At 48.6% G+C, this 17,317-nt stretch overlaps 1 protein-coding gene across 3 annotated transcripts in view; it reads right to left on the bottom strand.

Annotated features, from left to right (window-relative positions):
* HAUS5 (HAUS augmin like complex subunit 5) overlaps positions 1-17,317 on the bottom strand; it is a 124,527-nt gene that overhangs the window by 69,325 nt on the left and 37,885 nt on the right. For all 3 annotated transcript variants that reach the window (XM_029576778.1, XM_029576780.1, XM_029576779.1), the window contains exon 6: positions 3,687-3,819. In XM_029576778.1, coding sequence (XP_029432638.1) covers positions 3,687-3,819 — 133 coding nt within the window. The remainder of the gene's footprint in view (positions 1-3,686; positions 3,820-17,317) is intronic.

The raw sequence follows: 17,317 nt of genomic DNA, 5'->3' as shown, positions 1-17,317 counted from the left end.
GCAGACCCGCAAACGGTGCATTGGAAATCCCGAGGCATTCAGAGTTACAGCGGTGACCATGCGGGCTGGGAAGAAAACCAGCAGGAGAGCGAAAAAGAATAACTAACCCACCCCCAAAGCACAGAGAAAAAGCCACATGATCGCCTCCTGCCTTTCTGACCCTCTTTATTTTATTTTTTAACTTTATAAAAAAAAGGAAAAAACACAAACAGGCTGAAAGCAAGAAAAAGGACAGACAGAAAAAGAAGCAGGCTTAACTGAAGAGTGGCAAACGAATCTTACCTGGGATCCTGGAGGGAACTGGACCAACAGTTTTCACCCCCCAACAGGTCACCAAGAGCAATATAGGGTCCCCAACCCCTGCTCATTCGACCCTACAACCAGGAGAGATGGTCCCACCAGAAGGGGAATCTTCTATCCACTCTCCGTACTTTCTCAGTCTTTTTTTTTTTTTTTGAGGTTCAGAACTGCAGGTTTTGCACCTCCTCCATCTACTAGAAGATGGCACTTATCTTGCTTTTGTTAGGATTTAATAATTTATGAACTTGTTTTATTGTATTTTTATTTTATTACAAGATGTGTAATTTTTAATTATGTTATTTTATTTTTATGATTTGTATCTTTTGTACACCGTTTTGACTAAACCTTGTTTGGAAAAGCGGTATAGAAACATTTTTAAATAAATAGAGATAGACTATTACGCATCAAGGATTCATCAATACCAATTCAACCCACGTGCTCTTTTCCAATATGTATCTAGCATAATTACTCCTCCAAACGTTAACTCAGATAATGAGGATGAAAACAAGTGTGAGAAGCTAGCTGATTACTTTCATGACAAAATAAATAACATCATGGCACGCTTTACCTCCTCCCCCCTTATTGTCAATTCACCTATTACCAAAACACGCATCACTACACCCTCTCTTAACGCACACATACATAACCCCAATACAACTATACCACCCTTGGTCACCCTTACAAAAACTTTGAAACCATTACCCCTCTAGAAATAGAAGCTATCCTCAAAAAGATTAAACCAGCGATGCACCCCTTTGATATCATACCCACAAAAACACTCCTTTCTTCTCCAGCAAGGATTGCCAAACCCATTTCCAAGATTCTCAACAAATCTATCACCACTGGCCTGGTACCCACGCAACTCAAGCATGCCATAATAAAACCGACCCTCAAAAAAGCGGACTTGGACCCTACTGAACCATCCAACTACCGACCAGTTTCGAACCTTCCTTTCCTTTCTAAAATAATGGAGAAAATCATAAATAAGCAACTCACAGAATTTCTAAATGAACATCAACTACTACTTCCGTCCCAGTATGGATTCCGCAAGAACCATAGTACCGAAACCCTGCTCCTGTCTCTATCAGATTTAATACTAAAAACACTAGACACGGGTCACTTACATCCTTGCTCTGCTTGACATATCAGCTGCATTTGACACTGTCAATCACAATACCCTGATCACCCGCCTATCTCAAATCGGAATCTCTGGATCTGCTCTTTGCCGGCTTCATTCCTATCTTAATGAGAGAAAATACAGTGTTAAAATTGGCCGACACGAATCCAAACCCAGAAAACTACAACAAGGAGTACCTCAAGGATCCTCTCTCTCATCAACACTGTTTAATATCTACCTTATCCCACTATGTCGACTCTTGATGAAACTTGGATTCCCGCACTTCATATATGCAGATGATGTACAGATCCTCATCCCCATTAAGGACTCTCTACCCAATGCTCTGAAAATCTGCCCTTGAAGAAATAAAGAATCTACTCACCGAAAACTTTCTAGCAATCAATACCAGCAAAACGAACTTCTCATCATCTCTTCACAAAGCAACATCCCTATCAATCCTACCAATTATTCACAAGCTGGCCCCCTCGCCTTACAGCAAGTCCGCAGCCTCGGCGTTATCATAGACAACCATTTCTCCGTAAAAAAATTCATTGCAGCCACTGTAAAAAAACGGCTTCTTTAAACTCCACACTCTGAAAAGAATCAAATCTCTCCTACACCCGCACGATTTCCTAACAGTTTTACAAGCTACAATATTGTCAAAACTGGACTACTGTAATTCCATCCTACTTGGACTGCCAAAAAACTCATTACAGCCTTTACAAATGCTACAAAACGCAGCCGCCCGAATACTCACCAATGCGCATCGCCATGATCATATAACACCGGTACTCCAATTCCTTCACTGGCTATCAATAGCATCGAGAATTACATACAAAATCCTTACCCTCATACACAAATCCATCCACAACCAAGAAATGCAATGGTTCTCTGACCATTTTACATTCCACAAATCTAATAGACCTACAAGAACAATACACCAAGCCAAACTCAAGACTCCCGCTCTCAAACAAATTAAACATGTTTCCACAAGAGAATGTTCATTTACCATAGCAGGAACCAACCTCTGGAATAAAATGCCCGTAGACCTGCGCCTGGAGCCTTGTCACAAGAAATTCAAACAAAACTTAAAAACTTGGCTCTTCAGAGAAGCCTATACATAATGTCCTCCTACCCAATCAGCCTCCTTCTCCTTCCCCTCAAAGAGCCATCCAACCTCAAATAGCCACCCTCTCCCCCCCACCCCTATTCACCTCTATCTGCCTCTTCCTATCCCTGAACGTACCTAATTATACATAGATTGTATATTAATATTTGTACATAATGCACCTAATCATATATAGTTTGTAATTATACATAGTTTCTCCCAGGAGATTAGATGGGAACCAATTGTACTATATGTTTACTCTTTGCCTGGTTTATTGATATATGCTCGTTCAGCCTGAATTGATTGTAAAGCCTGTTGCTAAATTATTGTTCATTGTAAACCGAGGTGATGTTTGAAACATTCCGCGGTATATAAAAAACCTTTAAATAAATAAATAAATAGAAAAATACTGAGGACTACAGGTGGCTGTAAAAATTTCTGTCTCCATCTGCTGGAAGAAAGGCAAAACCCAGGAGCCTGGACTGATCTGGGTACGTACCTGTAACATAGAATAGGTATTAGTAACAAATGTACTTTTCCCAGTAGCTGTAATCCCACAATTAAACATTTTTGTGCCTACTGCAGCTTAAAAAATGCATCCCCTCTCCTTTTTCAACATTACCAGAGCCTTCTCAGATGATCTTAACCACCAACACCATCAAACTCCCAACCAGACAACTCAAAAGAAAAAACAGAAACACCGCCCGATCAACCCTCGATGGAACTCTACAATAGACATCTAAGAACTTTACCTATATAAAAAATGTACCCTCTTTAATCCCCAATGTTACTCAACTTTATCGTTGAAATTCTTTGTTAAAACTCTATTGTTACTCTCCTAATTTTTCCTGCCCTGTAAACCGTTATGATGGCAAAACCAAATATACAGTATACAAACACATGTTAAATAAATTCAATAAATTCAATATATTTAATGAGATTGCAAACCTTCCCCACCCCCACACAATGGTTACACACAGTGATGGTGCATGCCTCACACTACCATATTATGGCTATGCTCCAATCTTTTATTTGGAAATCCAGATATTACCATTAGCTATAACCTCATGCTCTGTCCTCTTATCTGAAAAGTCAGTTGTTCATCCACTGTCAAAGTAACCTGACACACTGGAGATCCAGCTATAGGTGGTGCGCTCTCACCATTAGCTGTAACTTCCCGCTCTGCCAGCTTTATCTGCTGGTTCAGCTGCTGCAGCTCCAGCTTCACTGTTGCTATCTCCTTCACGAGCTGCTTTCTGTGCTCCTGCTGTAGTTCAAACTCTGACTGTTTAACCTGTGGGAAATAATCCAAGGACAGTCAGCTCAGAGCTCTCCTTCCACCTCTCCTGTATTTGAATCCATCTTCCTCTTTTACATGATGCAAGAGGACAGAGAAGTATCATTCACCCCATATACATCTGTCAAAGTGGCAGGAAATCTCACTCCTCGAAATATTTGCTGAGAGTGGCCAGAAGAAGAGGAGTTTTGCCCATCCCTCTCTGGTCGTTATCATCATAATTTAACTGCTAATTCAGTGAGAGAAAAAGAAAATTATTACTTACCTGCTAATTTTCGTTCCTGTAGTACCATGGATCAGTCCAGACAGTGGGTTATGTCCCCAATCCAGCAGATGGAGTCAGCACAAGCTTTGAGGGGGCGTATCCATATATGCTACTACCCCCTCTGCAGGAGTTCAGTATCGAGTATATCAAAGCCCGAGTAGAAACCCCCAAGGATCAAGTTTGTAGAAACGGAGAATGAAAACAATTGTAATCGCAACAAGTAACTGCAAACATCCTACCAACTTGTAGGGAGCTGTGAAAAACAGTGAAAGAAACGACTGTGAAGACACAGAACACTGCGAGCAAGAAGCAGCGCAGAGCCGAGCAGGAGCAAGAACCCAAACGCGGTGGGCGTCTGGACTGATCCATGGTACTACAGGAACGAAAATTAGCAGGTAAGTAATAATTTTCTTTTCCCTGTACGTACCTGGATCAGTCCAGACAGTGGGATGTACCCAAGCTTCCCCAAATCGGGTGGGGTCCTGCGAGGCCTGCTCAGAGAACCCTGCTCGCCAAAATGACCAGAGACTGTAGAGGCAAGATAGTGCCTTGAGAAGTATGTAACGACTTCCAGGCGGCTGCTCCACAGATCTCTTGAGAAGAGACCGAGCGAGCCCCCGCTAGGAGGCCTCCGGAGAACGTGTAGAGGTGCGCAACCATGTCGGGTGGGGGAGTCTGCCCCACCCCAATGGAGGAAGCTGCAATGCCAGCCTACAGCCATCTGGCAATGGTCGTCTTCGAGGCCTGGGACCCCTTCATAGGGCCGGACCAAAGCACGAAGAGATGGTCAGACGCCCGGAAATCATTCGTAGCCTCCAGATAAATACGCAGAGTGCGCTTGACATCCAAGAGCCGTAGAGACTTCGGCTCAGAAGAAAAGAAGGGCGGCAGTTCCACCGTCTGATTCACCTGGAACACAGACACCACCTTCGTGAGACATGATGGAACGATGCGGATCGAAACTCCAGAGTCGGAGAAACGTAGATAAGGCTCTCTGCACGAAAGAGCCTGCAGTTCCGGTATGCGTCGAGCGGAACAGATTGCCACCAGAAACACTGTCGTAAGGGTGAGATCCTTAAGCGTTGCACTCCGCCGTGGCTCGAACAGTGGTCCCGACAGGGAGAGAAGCGCCGCAGAATGTCCGGGTGCTGTAGCAGAGAGCCCCCATCGCGCAAAGGCGAACCAAGGGCGGGCACCTGAACCCGTAGGGAAGTATAGACGAATCCCTTGTCCACTCCCGCCTGTAGGAATTGAAGGATCTGAGGAACAGAAGCCGTAGTGGGTCCCGTGTTCTGACTGGAACACCACGACTCAAACACCTTCCAGACGCGAACATAGGCCACCGACGTCGACGTGTTTCGCAAGCGCAACAGCGTTGACACTTCCGCCTCCTGGTAGTCCCGGCGCCGGCGCCTCTCAAAGGCCAGGCCGCAAGACAGAAGAGTTCTGCCTGCTCGAAAAATACCGGGCCCTGACGTAGGAGCTGGGGGAGGTGCCCCAGCCTGATTGGCCCGTCGATCACCAGCTGTAGTAGGTCCGCAAACCAAGGTCGCCTGGGCCATTCTGGGTCGACGAAAATCATGGTCCCCTGATGGCTCTCTATTCTGCGGAGCATCCTGTCCACCAGAGGCCACGGTGGAAAAGCGTAGAGCAGAAGGTGCGGCGGCCCCGGGAGGACCAGGGCATCCACTCCCTCCGCGCCTCGCTCACTCCGACGACTGAAGAAGAGTGGAGCCTTGGCGTTGAGAGCGGACGCCATCAGATCCAAGTGGGGGACCCCCCACCGATGGAGGAGAAGTTGCATCGCTTTGTCGGAGAGGGACCACTCTCCTGGGTCCAGTAGTTGACGACTGAGGAAGTCCGCCTGGACGTTGTCCACCCCGGCGACGTGCGAGGCCGCTAGCCGGACAAGATGACGCTCCGCCCATTGCATCAGCAGCGCCGCCTCTAGCGTGACCTGCGGGCTGCGCGTGCCTCCTTGTCGGTTGATGTAGGCCACGGTGGTAGTATTGTCCGATAGGATTCTGACCTCCCGGTTCTGAAGAAGCGGTAGGAAATGTCGCAGAGCCAGCCGGACCGCTCTGGATCCCAGACGGTCGATTGACCACTGCGCCTCCTCCGCTGACCACGTCCCCTGCGTGGCGCTGCGATCGCACACTGCTCCCCAACCCTTCAGACTGGCGTCGGTGGTCACCACCACCCAATCGGGAACATCGAGAGACATCCCCCGGGCCAGGTGCGAAGGATCCAACCACCAGGCCAAACTGTCCCTGGCCGGCTGCGGGAGCACCATCTGGTAGCCTTGCGAGAGAGGCTTCCAACGGGAGAGCAGCGCCCACTGCAATAGTCTGAGATGCGCAAACGCCCAAGGGACCAGGTCGATGGTGGAACCCATCCGAAGGTCGCCCCCAAGAAGTCCAAGCGCTGTGAAGGCACGAGCGAGCGCTTGGCGAAGCTCACCACCCATCCCAGGGAACGCAGGAACTGTATCACCCTGGCTACCGCTGCGCGGCCATGATTGAGGGACTTCGCCCGGATAAGCCAATCGTCCAGAGAGGATGGACCAGGATGGCCTCCCGCCGCAGGGCTGCCGCCACCACCACCATAATCTTGACGAAGGTGCGCGGCGCCGTCGCCAACCCAAACGGGAGGGCTGTGTACTGAAAATGTTGGCCCAGAATCTTGAAACGAAGAAGCCGGTGATAGTCCGGACGAATGGGGATATGCAGATAGGCCTCCGTCAGAACCAGGGAGGCGAGGAACTCTCCGCGATGCACCGCCGCGATCACAGATCGCAATGTTTCCATGTGGAACCGAACCACTCGTAGTGATTTGTTGATTTCCTTGAGGTCCAGGATGGGTCGGAAGGATCCGTCCTTCTTTGGAACGATGAAGTAGATGGAATAGTGGCCTGAGCCCACCTCTCCGGAGGGCACGGGCACGATGGCGTCGATCTTCCAAAGCCTGTCCAGAGTCCCCTGAACCACTCTTCTCTTGTCGACCGAACCGCAGGGGGAGAAGATGAACCTTCCCTGCGGAGGGCGGACAAATTCCAATGCGTAGCCGTGTTTAATAGTGTCCAGGACCCACTGGCCTGAAGTGATCCGCGCCCAGTCCGCGTAGAGATACCTTAGCCGGCCCCCGATCCTGGGGGCCAGGGAGTGGGCGAGACTGGCATCATTGCGAAGACTTGGGAGAGGGATTCCCGGGTCCGGAGGAAGTGCGCGCGGGGCGGCGCCCGCGAAAGGAGCACGACCAGGGCGGAGACCGTGGAGCGGATGGCCGGGAGGCCGGTTGCCTGTAGCCCCTGAGGCGCCGTTGCGCTCTGGATCTGGTCCGGGAGGAAGAAAATGCTCTGGTCGTGCGGTACCTATCTTCCGGCAGTCGATGAACTGTGTTCTCTCCCAGGAACTTGATGATCTGATCCATGTCCTCACCGAAGAGGAACTTACCCCTGAATGGAAGAGAGCCTAGGCTGGACTTGGAGGAAGTATCAGCCGCCCAGTTGCGAAGCCACCAAAGACGCCGTGCCGCCACCACCGAAACCATGGAGCGAGCGAGAACCCGAAAGAGGTCCTAAGAGGCGTCTGACCCATACGCCACTGCGGCTTCCAGGCGATCAGCTCGGGCGGCCTCGGCGGCCGGCGGGTCCTGAGAGGTGAGGAGTTGTTGTACCCAGAGGAGGCTAGCCCGCTGGGCTAGCGAGCTGCACATGGCTGCCCTCATCCCTAGTGCGGAGACCTCGAAGACCCGCTTGAGGAAAACTGCCAACTTACGATCCTGGGTGTCTCGCAACGCTGCCCCACCCGTCACCGGAATGGTCGTCCGCTTCGTAACCGCCGACACTGCGGAGTCTACCCTTGGCACCTTGATGAGGTCCAGGAAATCCTCGGGTAACGGATACAGCTGTCCCATGGCCCGGCTGACTTTCAGGGATGCCTCCGGGGCGTCCCATTCCCTGGTGAGGAGTTGTAAAAACGAATCATGAATGGGAAAAGGCCGAGCCCTTGGTCGGAGGGCCGCGAGGACTGGGTCTCCCTCCTTCGACGAAGTGACGACAGCGGGGGCAACTGGGGCTGGCGGGTCTGGTGGTGGTTCCAGATCCAACTCCTGGATGATCTGCGGGATGAGGTCGTCCAGCTCTTCCCTCTGGAAGGGGCGCAGGGTACGCGGATCATCTCCCTCCTGCGTGCCGTCTCCCTGTCCCCCGTCCGGGGGGTCGTGGCCCAGTTCAGCGGAGCTTGGTCCCGCTCCCACTGGCACGGGCACAGGTCGGCCCCTGGTAGGAGGGTGGGGGGCCCCCGCGCCCGACGGGTCGGGGGGGGCCGGCATCGAGGGCGACATCCGTGGAATTTTGGGAGGAGGTGGTCCCGCAGGCGCCTCCAACCCCTGGAGCTAAGCAGTAAGCATGAGCAGGATAAACTCCGGGGAAAACCCCGGCCTGCTCGGGGGAGGATCAGTGGACGGCGCGTTACCGGTGACCTGGCTATGGGTGCCTTGTTCCTGCACCAGAAGAGGGGGAGCCCCTCCGCAGGAAAAACCCGCTAGGGATCCGTCCTCCCTTGTGATCTGCGCCTCCGGGCGCTCTGAGTGCAACATGGCCGCCGTTCCCGCCAAAAACGGCGGAGTGGCCGGCCCCCGTCGCCCGGGCAAAAAATGAAAAATCCTGAAAGACCTGTGAGGGCCCTTCCCCCCCGGGAAGGCATCGTGTACAGATGCCCTCCCGAGAGATCCGGGACCCCGGTTCGCCGCAGGCTGCACAGCGTGCTGGCCGCGGCATTGAAAAACGCTGCCGGAGCACAGACCAAAACAAAACAAAAAACAGTGCCAAAAATCGGGAGAAGCCTCGGGGGGGGCCACGCGCAAGGAAGCGCCGATGCGGGGGGGGGGCCCGGCCGGCCCGCACTGCCCGAAGTCAGAAACGAGGAGAAGGTGCCGCGGGGGGGCCTTCCCGGCCACACAACCCGCCCCAGACGTCCTTTTCTAATCTCCACAGCAGCCCCCGAGGAGCTGCAAAATGGCCGCGGGCTAAAAGAGAGACGCAAAGAGGCCGGCACCACGAGGAGAAGGTGCCGCGGGGGGGCCTTCCCGGCCACACAACCCGCCCCAGACGTCCTTTTCTGATCTCCACAGCAGCCCCCAAGGAGCTGCAAAATGGCCGCGGGCTAAAGGAGAGACGCGAAGAGGCCGGCACCACCGGCTTTCGCGGGCACCGGGGCTGAGCTGCAAGGGAAAAAAAAGAACAAAAACAACTTACCCCCGTTCCAACAGGAAAGAGACAGCCCAGAGCAAAGACAGAGAAGCAAAGTCACTCCCCAGAAATTGAGAGGATCCTGACCCTACTTCTAACCTTTTTTTTTTTTTTTTTTTTTTTTAAACTTAAAACAAACTTGATCCACAAGACAAACAAGCAAACCAGCAAGAAGTCAGGTAACTAAAAGAAAATGAAATAGCAAGGGATGAAGGGGAGCCTGAATCCCCTACTCGCATCTGCTGGAGTCAGAAGATACTGAACTCCTGCAGAGGGGGTAGTAGCATATATGGATACGCCCCCTCAAAGCTTGTGCTGACTCCATCTGCTGGATTGGGGACATAACCCACTGTCTGGACTGATCCAGGTACGTACAGGGAATGGAAAGTAGGTAAAACAGACTAGTCTGAATCTCTCCACAACCACTGATCTCAGGTTGGCTTTAAACCAAAAGGTTTTTCGGAAGTTATTTGTCAAAGTATGTATAAAGGAAAATTGGTTCTTTCCTGCTAATTTTCATTCCTGTAATACCCACAGATCAGTCCAGACAAGTGGGTTTTGTATCCCCACACATGGAGGCAGAGAACAAAACTTTTGCTACATATCCGAGCACACCTGCAAATCACTCAGTATTGACCTGTACCCAAGACAATGAGCAGAGAAAACTGAACCCCCAAAACTAGGGTGAACAGTTAACTCAGGGTTGGAGCCCCCCATAACTGGAGCCCTCACTTCCCTGTAAGGAACGACAACCGCTCAACCCATTTACAATTTGTGGATACAATCTGAGAATCCAAACACAAAATTTGGTCTTTCAGCAACTAGGGGATGGGTCTCTGGACTGATCTGTGGTATTACAGGAACGAAAAGTAGCAGGTAAGAACCAATTTTCCTTTCCTGGTCAGACAAGTGTGATGTACCCAAGCACTCCTACACTGGGTGGGAAGCCAAAAACCCTGCACACAATACACTTACACCAAATGTGGCATCTTCCTGCGCCCGAACATCCAAACGGTAATGTCTGGTAAAAGCATGGAGCAAAGACCACGTCATGGCTCTGCATACCTCCTGAGGCGAAACCAACTGACACTCCGCCCGGAAGTAGCGGAGTTACTCGACCTTTACAAATACAGGGTGGCCCATGGAAAAAGTAGCCCACCTCCAATACCAGTGCCACACAGGGCAGGCTACTTTTCCCATGGGCTACCCTGTATAAGTCGAACAAATGGTCTATTTTAGCCAACGAGAAATCGTGGCTTTAGAAGCTTTGATTCCTTTTTTTGCCCCACCAAACACAGAGAAGGTCCAATCGCCGTAAATTGTTAGTGACCTTAAGATATTGTTAGTGACTTTAAGATATCTTAAAGAAACACTGGGCAAAACTCTCTAATATTGGGAATCCTGCCTCGTAAAAATTAATGACCTGCTTGCCAGCCTAAACCTTGTCCTAAACACCACCAAAACGGAACTCATGCTAATCTCTCCAGAAATCAACCACAACGCCAACACCAACACCCCCCCAAGCAACTCACTCTCCTCCCAAGTCAGAGACCTAGGAGCTTTAATTGATAACAAGATGAACATGAAAGCATTTATCAACCGCACTACCAAGGACTGCTTCCACAAACTCCAAGTGCTGAAAAGGATAAAAACGCTTTTCCATTTCCATGACTTTAGAACAATTCTTCAAGCAATTATCTTTGCAAAATTAGATTACTGTAACGCTATCCTACTAGGTCTCCCTTCGTCGTACACTAAACCGCTACAGATGGTCCAAAATGCGGCGGCAAGAATCCTTACCAACACCAGAAGAAGAGACCACATCTCCCCCATACTAAAAAATCTTCATTGGCTCCCCATCCATTTCAGAATCATCTATAAGTCCATCACCATCATATACAAAACCATCCACCACCTTACATCACTTGACCTTCAACACCCTCTCAGCCAACATAACTCCAAAAGACCGACCAGAGAAGCATACAAAGGATCCCTCCAGGTACCCAATACGAAATTCACGCGACATATAACCCTGAAGAACGGGCCTTTTCGACAGTTGGACCATCTCTCTGGAACTCCATCCCCACGAATCTTCACCATGAACCTTGCCTCCCTACATTCCAAAAAAGACTTAAAACCTGGCTATTTAAACAAGCCTTCCCAGAACACTCCTAAATCTCACCTCAACTACTCAAAGAATGCATCCACTCTGACTCTGTAAATAATTTATTATGATGTTAACTTACTCATGTTTTTCTCTCTTCTCCTAGTTCCATTACCCTTGTTCATTGTAACTTCATTTCCTATGCACTAGTTTTAGTTTTGTTATCCTGCACTCCTTGTTCAAATGTAAACCGGCATGATGTGATCTTATCATGAATGCCGGTATATAAAAAACCTAAATAAATAAATATCGCAAAAGAACCTGACGCACATCTAAAAGATGAAGATCTTTGGACTCCGGCGAATCCAGAGACCACTCTAGAAAGGCCGGCAGCTCAACCGAATGATTAACATGAAAAAAGAACATCACTTTCGGTAAGAAGGAAGCAACCGTATGCAGCGTAACCCCGTGATTGGAAATACGCAAGAACGTATCTCTGCAGGACAAAGTCTGAAGTTCCGAAATCCATCTTGCCGAACAAATAGGCACCAAAAACAGTCTTCAAGGTCAAGTCCTTTAGTGAGGCTCCTCACAAGGGTTCAAATGGAGACTCGCAAAGCACTTTCAGAACCAAATTAAGATTCCAATCAGGGCAAATCTTATGCACTGGCAGACGCAAATGCTTAATGCCTCTCAGAAAACTAACATCATCATGGTGAGAAGCCAAGGCATCTTGGCCCCTAAGGCAACCCAAGGCCACCACCTGCACATGGAGCGAGCTATAGGCTAACCCTTCTGATAACCCCTGTTGCAAAAAGGACAAAATGTGAGGAATATCCATGGTCAGCAGATCCAGCTGCTGCTCCAGACACCAAGACTCAAAGACCCTCCAGAGCTTAACATACGCTAGAGAAGTAGAAGACCTTCTAGCCCAGAGCAGAGTGAAAAGAACTCTGAATATCCTTTTAAGTGCCTTTGCTGCATCTCAAAAGCGAGCCTCCCAATCCGAGAATATGGGTCCTTGACAAAGAACTCCTGGGAGATGGGCCAATCTGAGAGGCCTGTCCACCGCGAACCACAGCTGGTACGGCCACTCCGGCACCACCAGAACCACCCTCCCAGGATGCATCTCTATGAGCCGCAAGACACGTCTGACAAGGATCCAGGGAGGAAACACGTATGGTAGAACTCCTTTCGCTCACGGGCACATCAGCGCATCTATTCCCTCCGACTTCTCATCTGCGACTAAGGAATCAGGTCGTTTTGGCATTGCCCTGCGTGGCCATGAGGTCCACTTGGGGGAAGCCCCTTCTGTTGCAAATGAGAGCCCAGGCTTCCGGGGACAACTCCCATTCCCCTGTATCCAACTGCCGTATGCTGAGGAAGTCTGCTTTCACGTTGTCTGCTCCTGCGACGTGAGAAGCTGCTATTACCTCTAGGAAACGTTCAGCCCACGTAAAGACGTTGAGCCTCAGGGCCACCGCATGACTCCTCGTCCCTCCTTGACGACTGATGTATGCTACAGTCTATGCCTTGTCGAAAAGACTCATCCTCCGACACTTGATCCAAGGCAGGAATGCTTCCAGGGCTCTGCGAACTGTCTCTAGGCAATTGATTGACCAGGCTGTCTCCACCAGCACCCAGAGTCGACCACCCCTGACAGACCACTCCCCAACCCTGGAGGTTGGCATCCGTAGTCACCATTACCCAGTCCGGACACTCCAGATTAATTCCCTTCTCCAGGTTGTGCCACAGCCACCACGAGAGACTGGACCTGGATTCCCCCTATAGCGGTAAAGGCAGCTGATACTGTTCTGACAATGGATTCCATCTGGACAAGAGTACTTTCTACAAGGGTTGCATGTGAGCAAAGGCCCATGGAATCAAATACAACGTGGATGCCATGGAACCCAGAACCTGCAAATAATCCCCGACTATGGGTACTGGCAGATGTAACAGGCGCGTCACTTGTCTCTGCAACTTAGACACTCTGAGGTCAGGAACACCCTGCCTCTCTGAGCATTGAATAGAGCCTCCAAATATTCCAACGACTGGGTTGGAACCAGATGGCTCTTTGTCAGGTTTATTACCCAACACGGCGATCGCAATCTGTTCATCACCCACTACACTGAGTGACTGCACTCCTCCCCGGGAGGCGATGTGGCACTTTATGTCCAGGATGGCATAGAGTCCAACAGAATAAACATCCTGCATGAGACTAAATGCACAATTTAATCTTTATGGGTAGAAATCCCTTGTGTGTCGGGGAAGACTATAGTGATAGGAGTATACTACCGTCCACCTGGTCAAGATGGTGAGACGGACAGTGAAATGCTAAGAGAAATTAGGGAAGCTAACCAAATTGGTAGTGCAGTAATAATGGGAGACTTCAATTACCCCAGTATTGAGTGGGTAAATGTATCATCGGTACATGCTAGAGAGATAAAGTTCCTGGATGGAATAAATGACATTTTTATGGAGCAATTGAGTTCAGGAACAGACAAGAGGGAGCAATTTTAGATCTAATTTTCATTGGAGCACAGGATTTGATGAAAGAGGTAACGGTGGTGGGGCCACTTATTTAAAATCTTTTCTATACCGTCGTTTAGTAATGCACCATCACAACGGTTTAGAGAGGCACATAAATTTACATTTGGTTAAATTCTAACAAAGTGCCAAAACATTTATTGGTAACAAGTTTTCATAATATAAGGTATATGATGTGTGATCTGGATCTTGTCCTTTTATCTGATTAATAGGAAAAACCATACAAGAATTGCACTTATACTGCATATCTTCTTAAATTATTCTATAATGAGTAAAATTAATAAATTGGAAGCCTGGGACTTCTACTAGGTGACTTTAGCTGTGTGTAGATGTTCATTTGCACTTCATATTCCCCATTCTCATTGTAAAATGCTTTTTTGAAAAGCCATGTTTTTAAAGAGTTTTAAATCTCGCTAAACTTGTTTCGAGTGGCATTGTGTTCCATACTGCTGGTCCGGCTAAGGAAAGGGCTCGCTCTCTAACTTGGGTCAGTTTTGCTGACTTGACCGAGGGGATGGTTAGAAGAGCTCTATTGGCTGATCTAAGATTTCTCTGTGGGACGTGTAAGCGTAGCGCTGTGTTTAACCAGTCTGCTTTTTCTTCGTTGATCAATTTGTGAATGGTGCATAGTGTTTTATATTGCACTCTTTGTTCTATCGGTAACCAGTGCAATTCGGCAAGTGTTTGGGTGATGTGGTCTCTTTTGCTGTTACCAGTCAGTATTCTGGCAGCCGAGTTTTGTAAGATTTGTAGAGGTCTTATTGTTGAATATGGTAGTCCCAGAAAAAGTGTGTTACAGTAGTCCTGGTGAATATAAGTGCTTGTAGAACTGTTCGGAAATGTGCTTGGGTTAATAGGGGTTTAAGCCTCCTGAGGACCATAAGTTTGGCGTAGCCTTCTCTAACTTTTTGTGATATGTGTTGCTTAAGGCAGAGTTCAGTGTCAATTATTACTCCTAGGTTTCGAGCTGTCTCGGTTAGTAACACTTGTCGTTTTTAAGTTTGATGGGGTTTTGAATTCTCTCAGAGCTTTTACATTCTAGGTGTATAAATTCATTTTTTTCAATGTTAATTACTAGTTCCATTTGGTTTAGTAATTGCTTAATTATATCTAGGTACATCATCATGGCAATAGTGATCATAACAGAACAGTAAATAACTAACATTTGATTCCCTATGTTTAACAACAGTTTGAACCTTTTTTGAAACTCTGTTTATCCCTTAAAATTGTAACCTTCATATTTGTAAACAGTTATGATGGATTTATGATGATGAATTTGAATGATTGTATATAAAACCCGATAAATAAATAAATAAATAACACGATCAAATTTGAATTAATGACTGGAAGGGAGACAGTAAGCAAATCCATGGCTCTCATGCTAAACTTTCAAAAGGGAAACTCTGATAAAATGAGAAAAAATTGTTAGAAAAAAACTGCAAGGAGCAGCTACAAAGGTAAAAAATGTCCAAGAGGCGTGGTCATTGTTAAAAAATACTATCCTAGAAGCACAGCCCAGATTTATTCCACACATTAAAAAAGGTGGAAAGAAGGCAAAACGATTACCAGCATGGTTAAAAGGGGAGGTGAAAGAAGCTATTTTAGCCAAAAGATCTTCATTCAAAAATTGGAAGAAGGATCCAACAGAAGAAAATAGGATAATGTATAAGTGTTGGCAAGTTAAATGTAAGACATTGATAAGACAGGCTAAGAGAGAATTTGAAAAGAAGTTGGCTGTAGAAGCAAAATCTCACAGTAAAAACTTTTTAAAATATATCCGAAGCAGAAAGCCTGTGAGGGAGTCAGTTGGACCGTTAGATGATCGAGGGGTTAAAGGGGCACTTAGAGAAGATAAGGCCATCGCGGAAAGATTAAATGATTTTTCCTCTTCAGTAAACACCGAAGCAATCAGTCAGTGGTAGAAGATAAAACTGCTGTGAGCGAATTCCACCAGGAGAGCAAGGCTGACTGAAGAGGACGCATATGTGCAAATGCCATTGGCACCAGTTCGAGAGTAGAAGCCATCGACCCCAGGCCCTGCAAATAATCCCAGACTCTGGGACGAGAAATGGATTTCAAGGACTTCTCCTGAGTGAGAAGTTTGGACACTCTCCTCAGTAAGAAAACCTTTCCCAAGATCATGTCGAACCAAGCACCCAGAAACTCCAAGGACTGGGAGGGAAGCAGGTGACTCTTGTGGGGGTTGACTACGCAACCTAATGAGCTCAACATCTGTAGTACCCTCTGAACCGCAGCCCTGCAAAGGCATTCCCACTTCTCTCGAATCAGCCAATCGTCCAGGTAGGGGTGTACCAGAATCCCCTCCTTTCGCAGTGCCGCCGCTACAACTACCATCACCTTGGTGAACACTCTGGGTGCTGTCGCCAGACTGAACAGCAGGGTGCAAAATTGAAAATGATGCCAGAGTATCGCGAACCACAGATATTTATGATGATCCGGGTGGATAGGAATGTGCAAGTAAGCTTCTGTCAGGTCCAGAGACACCAGGAATTCCCCTTTGTGTACCGACGCTATCACCGAGTGGAGAGTTTCCATTCGAAAACAAGGTACCTTTAGAGTTCGATCGTCCCTTTTTAAGTCGAGGATGGGACGGAAGGTGCCCTCCTTCTTGGGCACCACGAAGTAGATGGAGTAGCGCCCTTGTCTGAGTTCTCCTGCGGGTACCAGCACTATGGCTCCTAGGTCTTGTAAACGCCGTAGAGTGTCTTGGACTGCCGGCGCTTTTGGTGGTAACTGCATGGGGAAACCAAGTATCGGTCGTGAATTGGCTGAGCAAAATCTACCGTGGGCGCATCCCACTTTCTTGGCCGGGTGGAGCAGAAGATCCTGATCAGCATCCGGTCCCTGATCAGGTCCTTGTGGCGGAGACTTCCCCCCGCATCAGAACTGTCTGAAGTCCAACTGTCCCCCGGACAAGAAGGAGAACGAAGAGGGCATTTGGCCTTGGGGGTATCTAGGCTGCCGGGTGCCCTTGACATGCTTTCAGAGTGAAGAGGGTCCTCTCCCAGCCTCCACTAACACTGGGACCTCACGAGGTACCTTAGTACCCTATCCTTTTGCCGCTTTCCGCACTTTAAATGCTTTATGCATTAATAAAACAAATTCAGAGGAGAACGAGGAAGACGACTCATCCGAGCCCTTCTCCTGTTCATCCCTGGAGGAATAATCCTGATCTGCCTGCAAAGCGCGCCCCCCCCCCCCCCCCCCCCCCCAGGGACAGCAGGATGCGGCGAAAGAAGTGGTGGGGAACTCCCTTCCCCCAGCGTAGCCTTCTCCTCTCTGAAGGTTCTCAACAGGGCCTCCGTCC

This window comes from Rhinatrema bivittatum, chromosome 14, assembly GCF_901001135.1.
Source record: "Rhinatrema bivittatum chromosome 14, aRhiBiv1.1, whole genome shotgun sequence".
NCBI lineage: Eukaryota > Metazoa > Chordata > Amphibia > Gymnophiona > Rhinatrematidae > Rhinatrema > Rhinatrema bivittatum.
The sequence above is the reverse complement of the archived record's forward strand: the minus strand, read 5'-3'. Positions and strand labels throughout refer to the sequence as shown.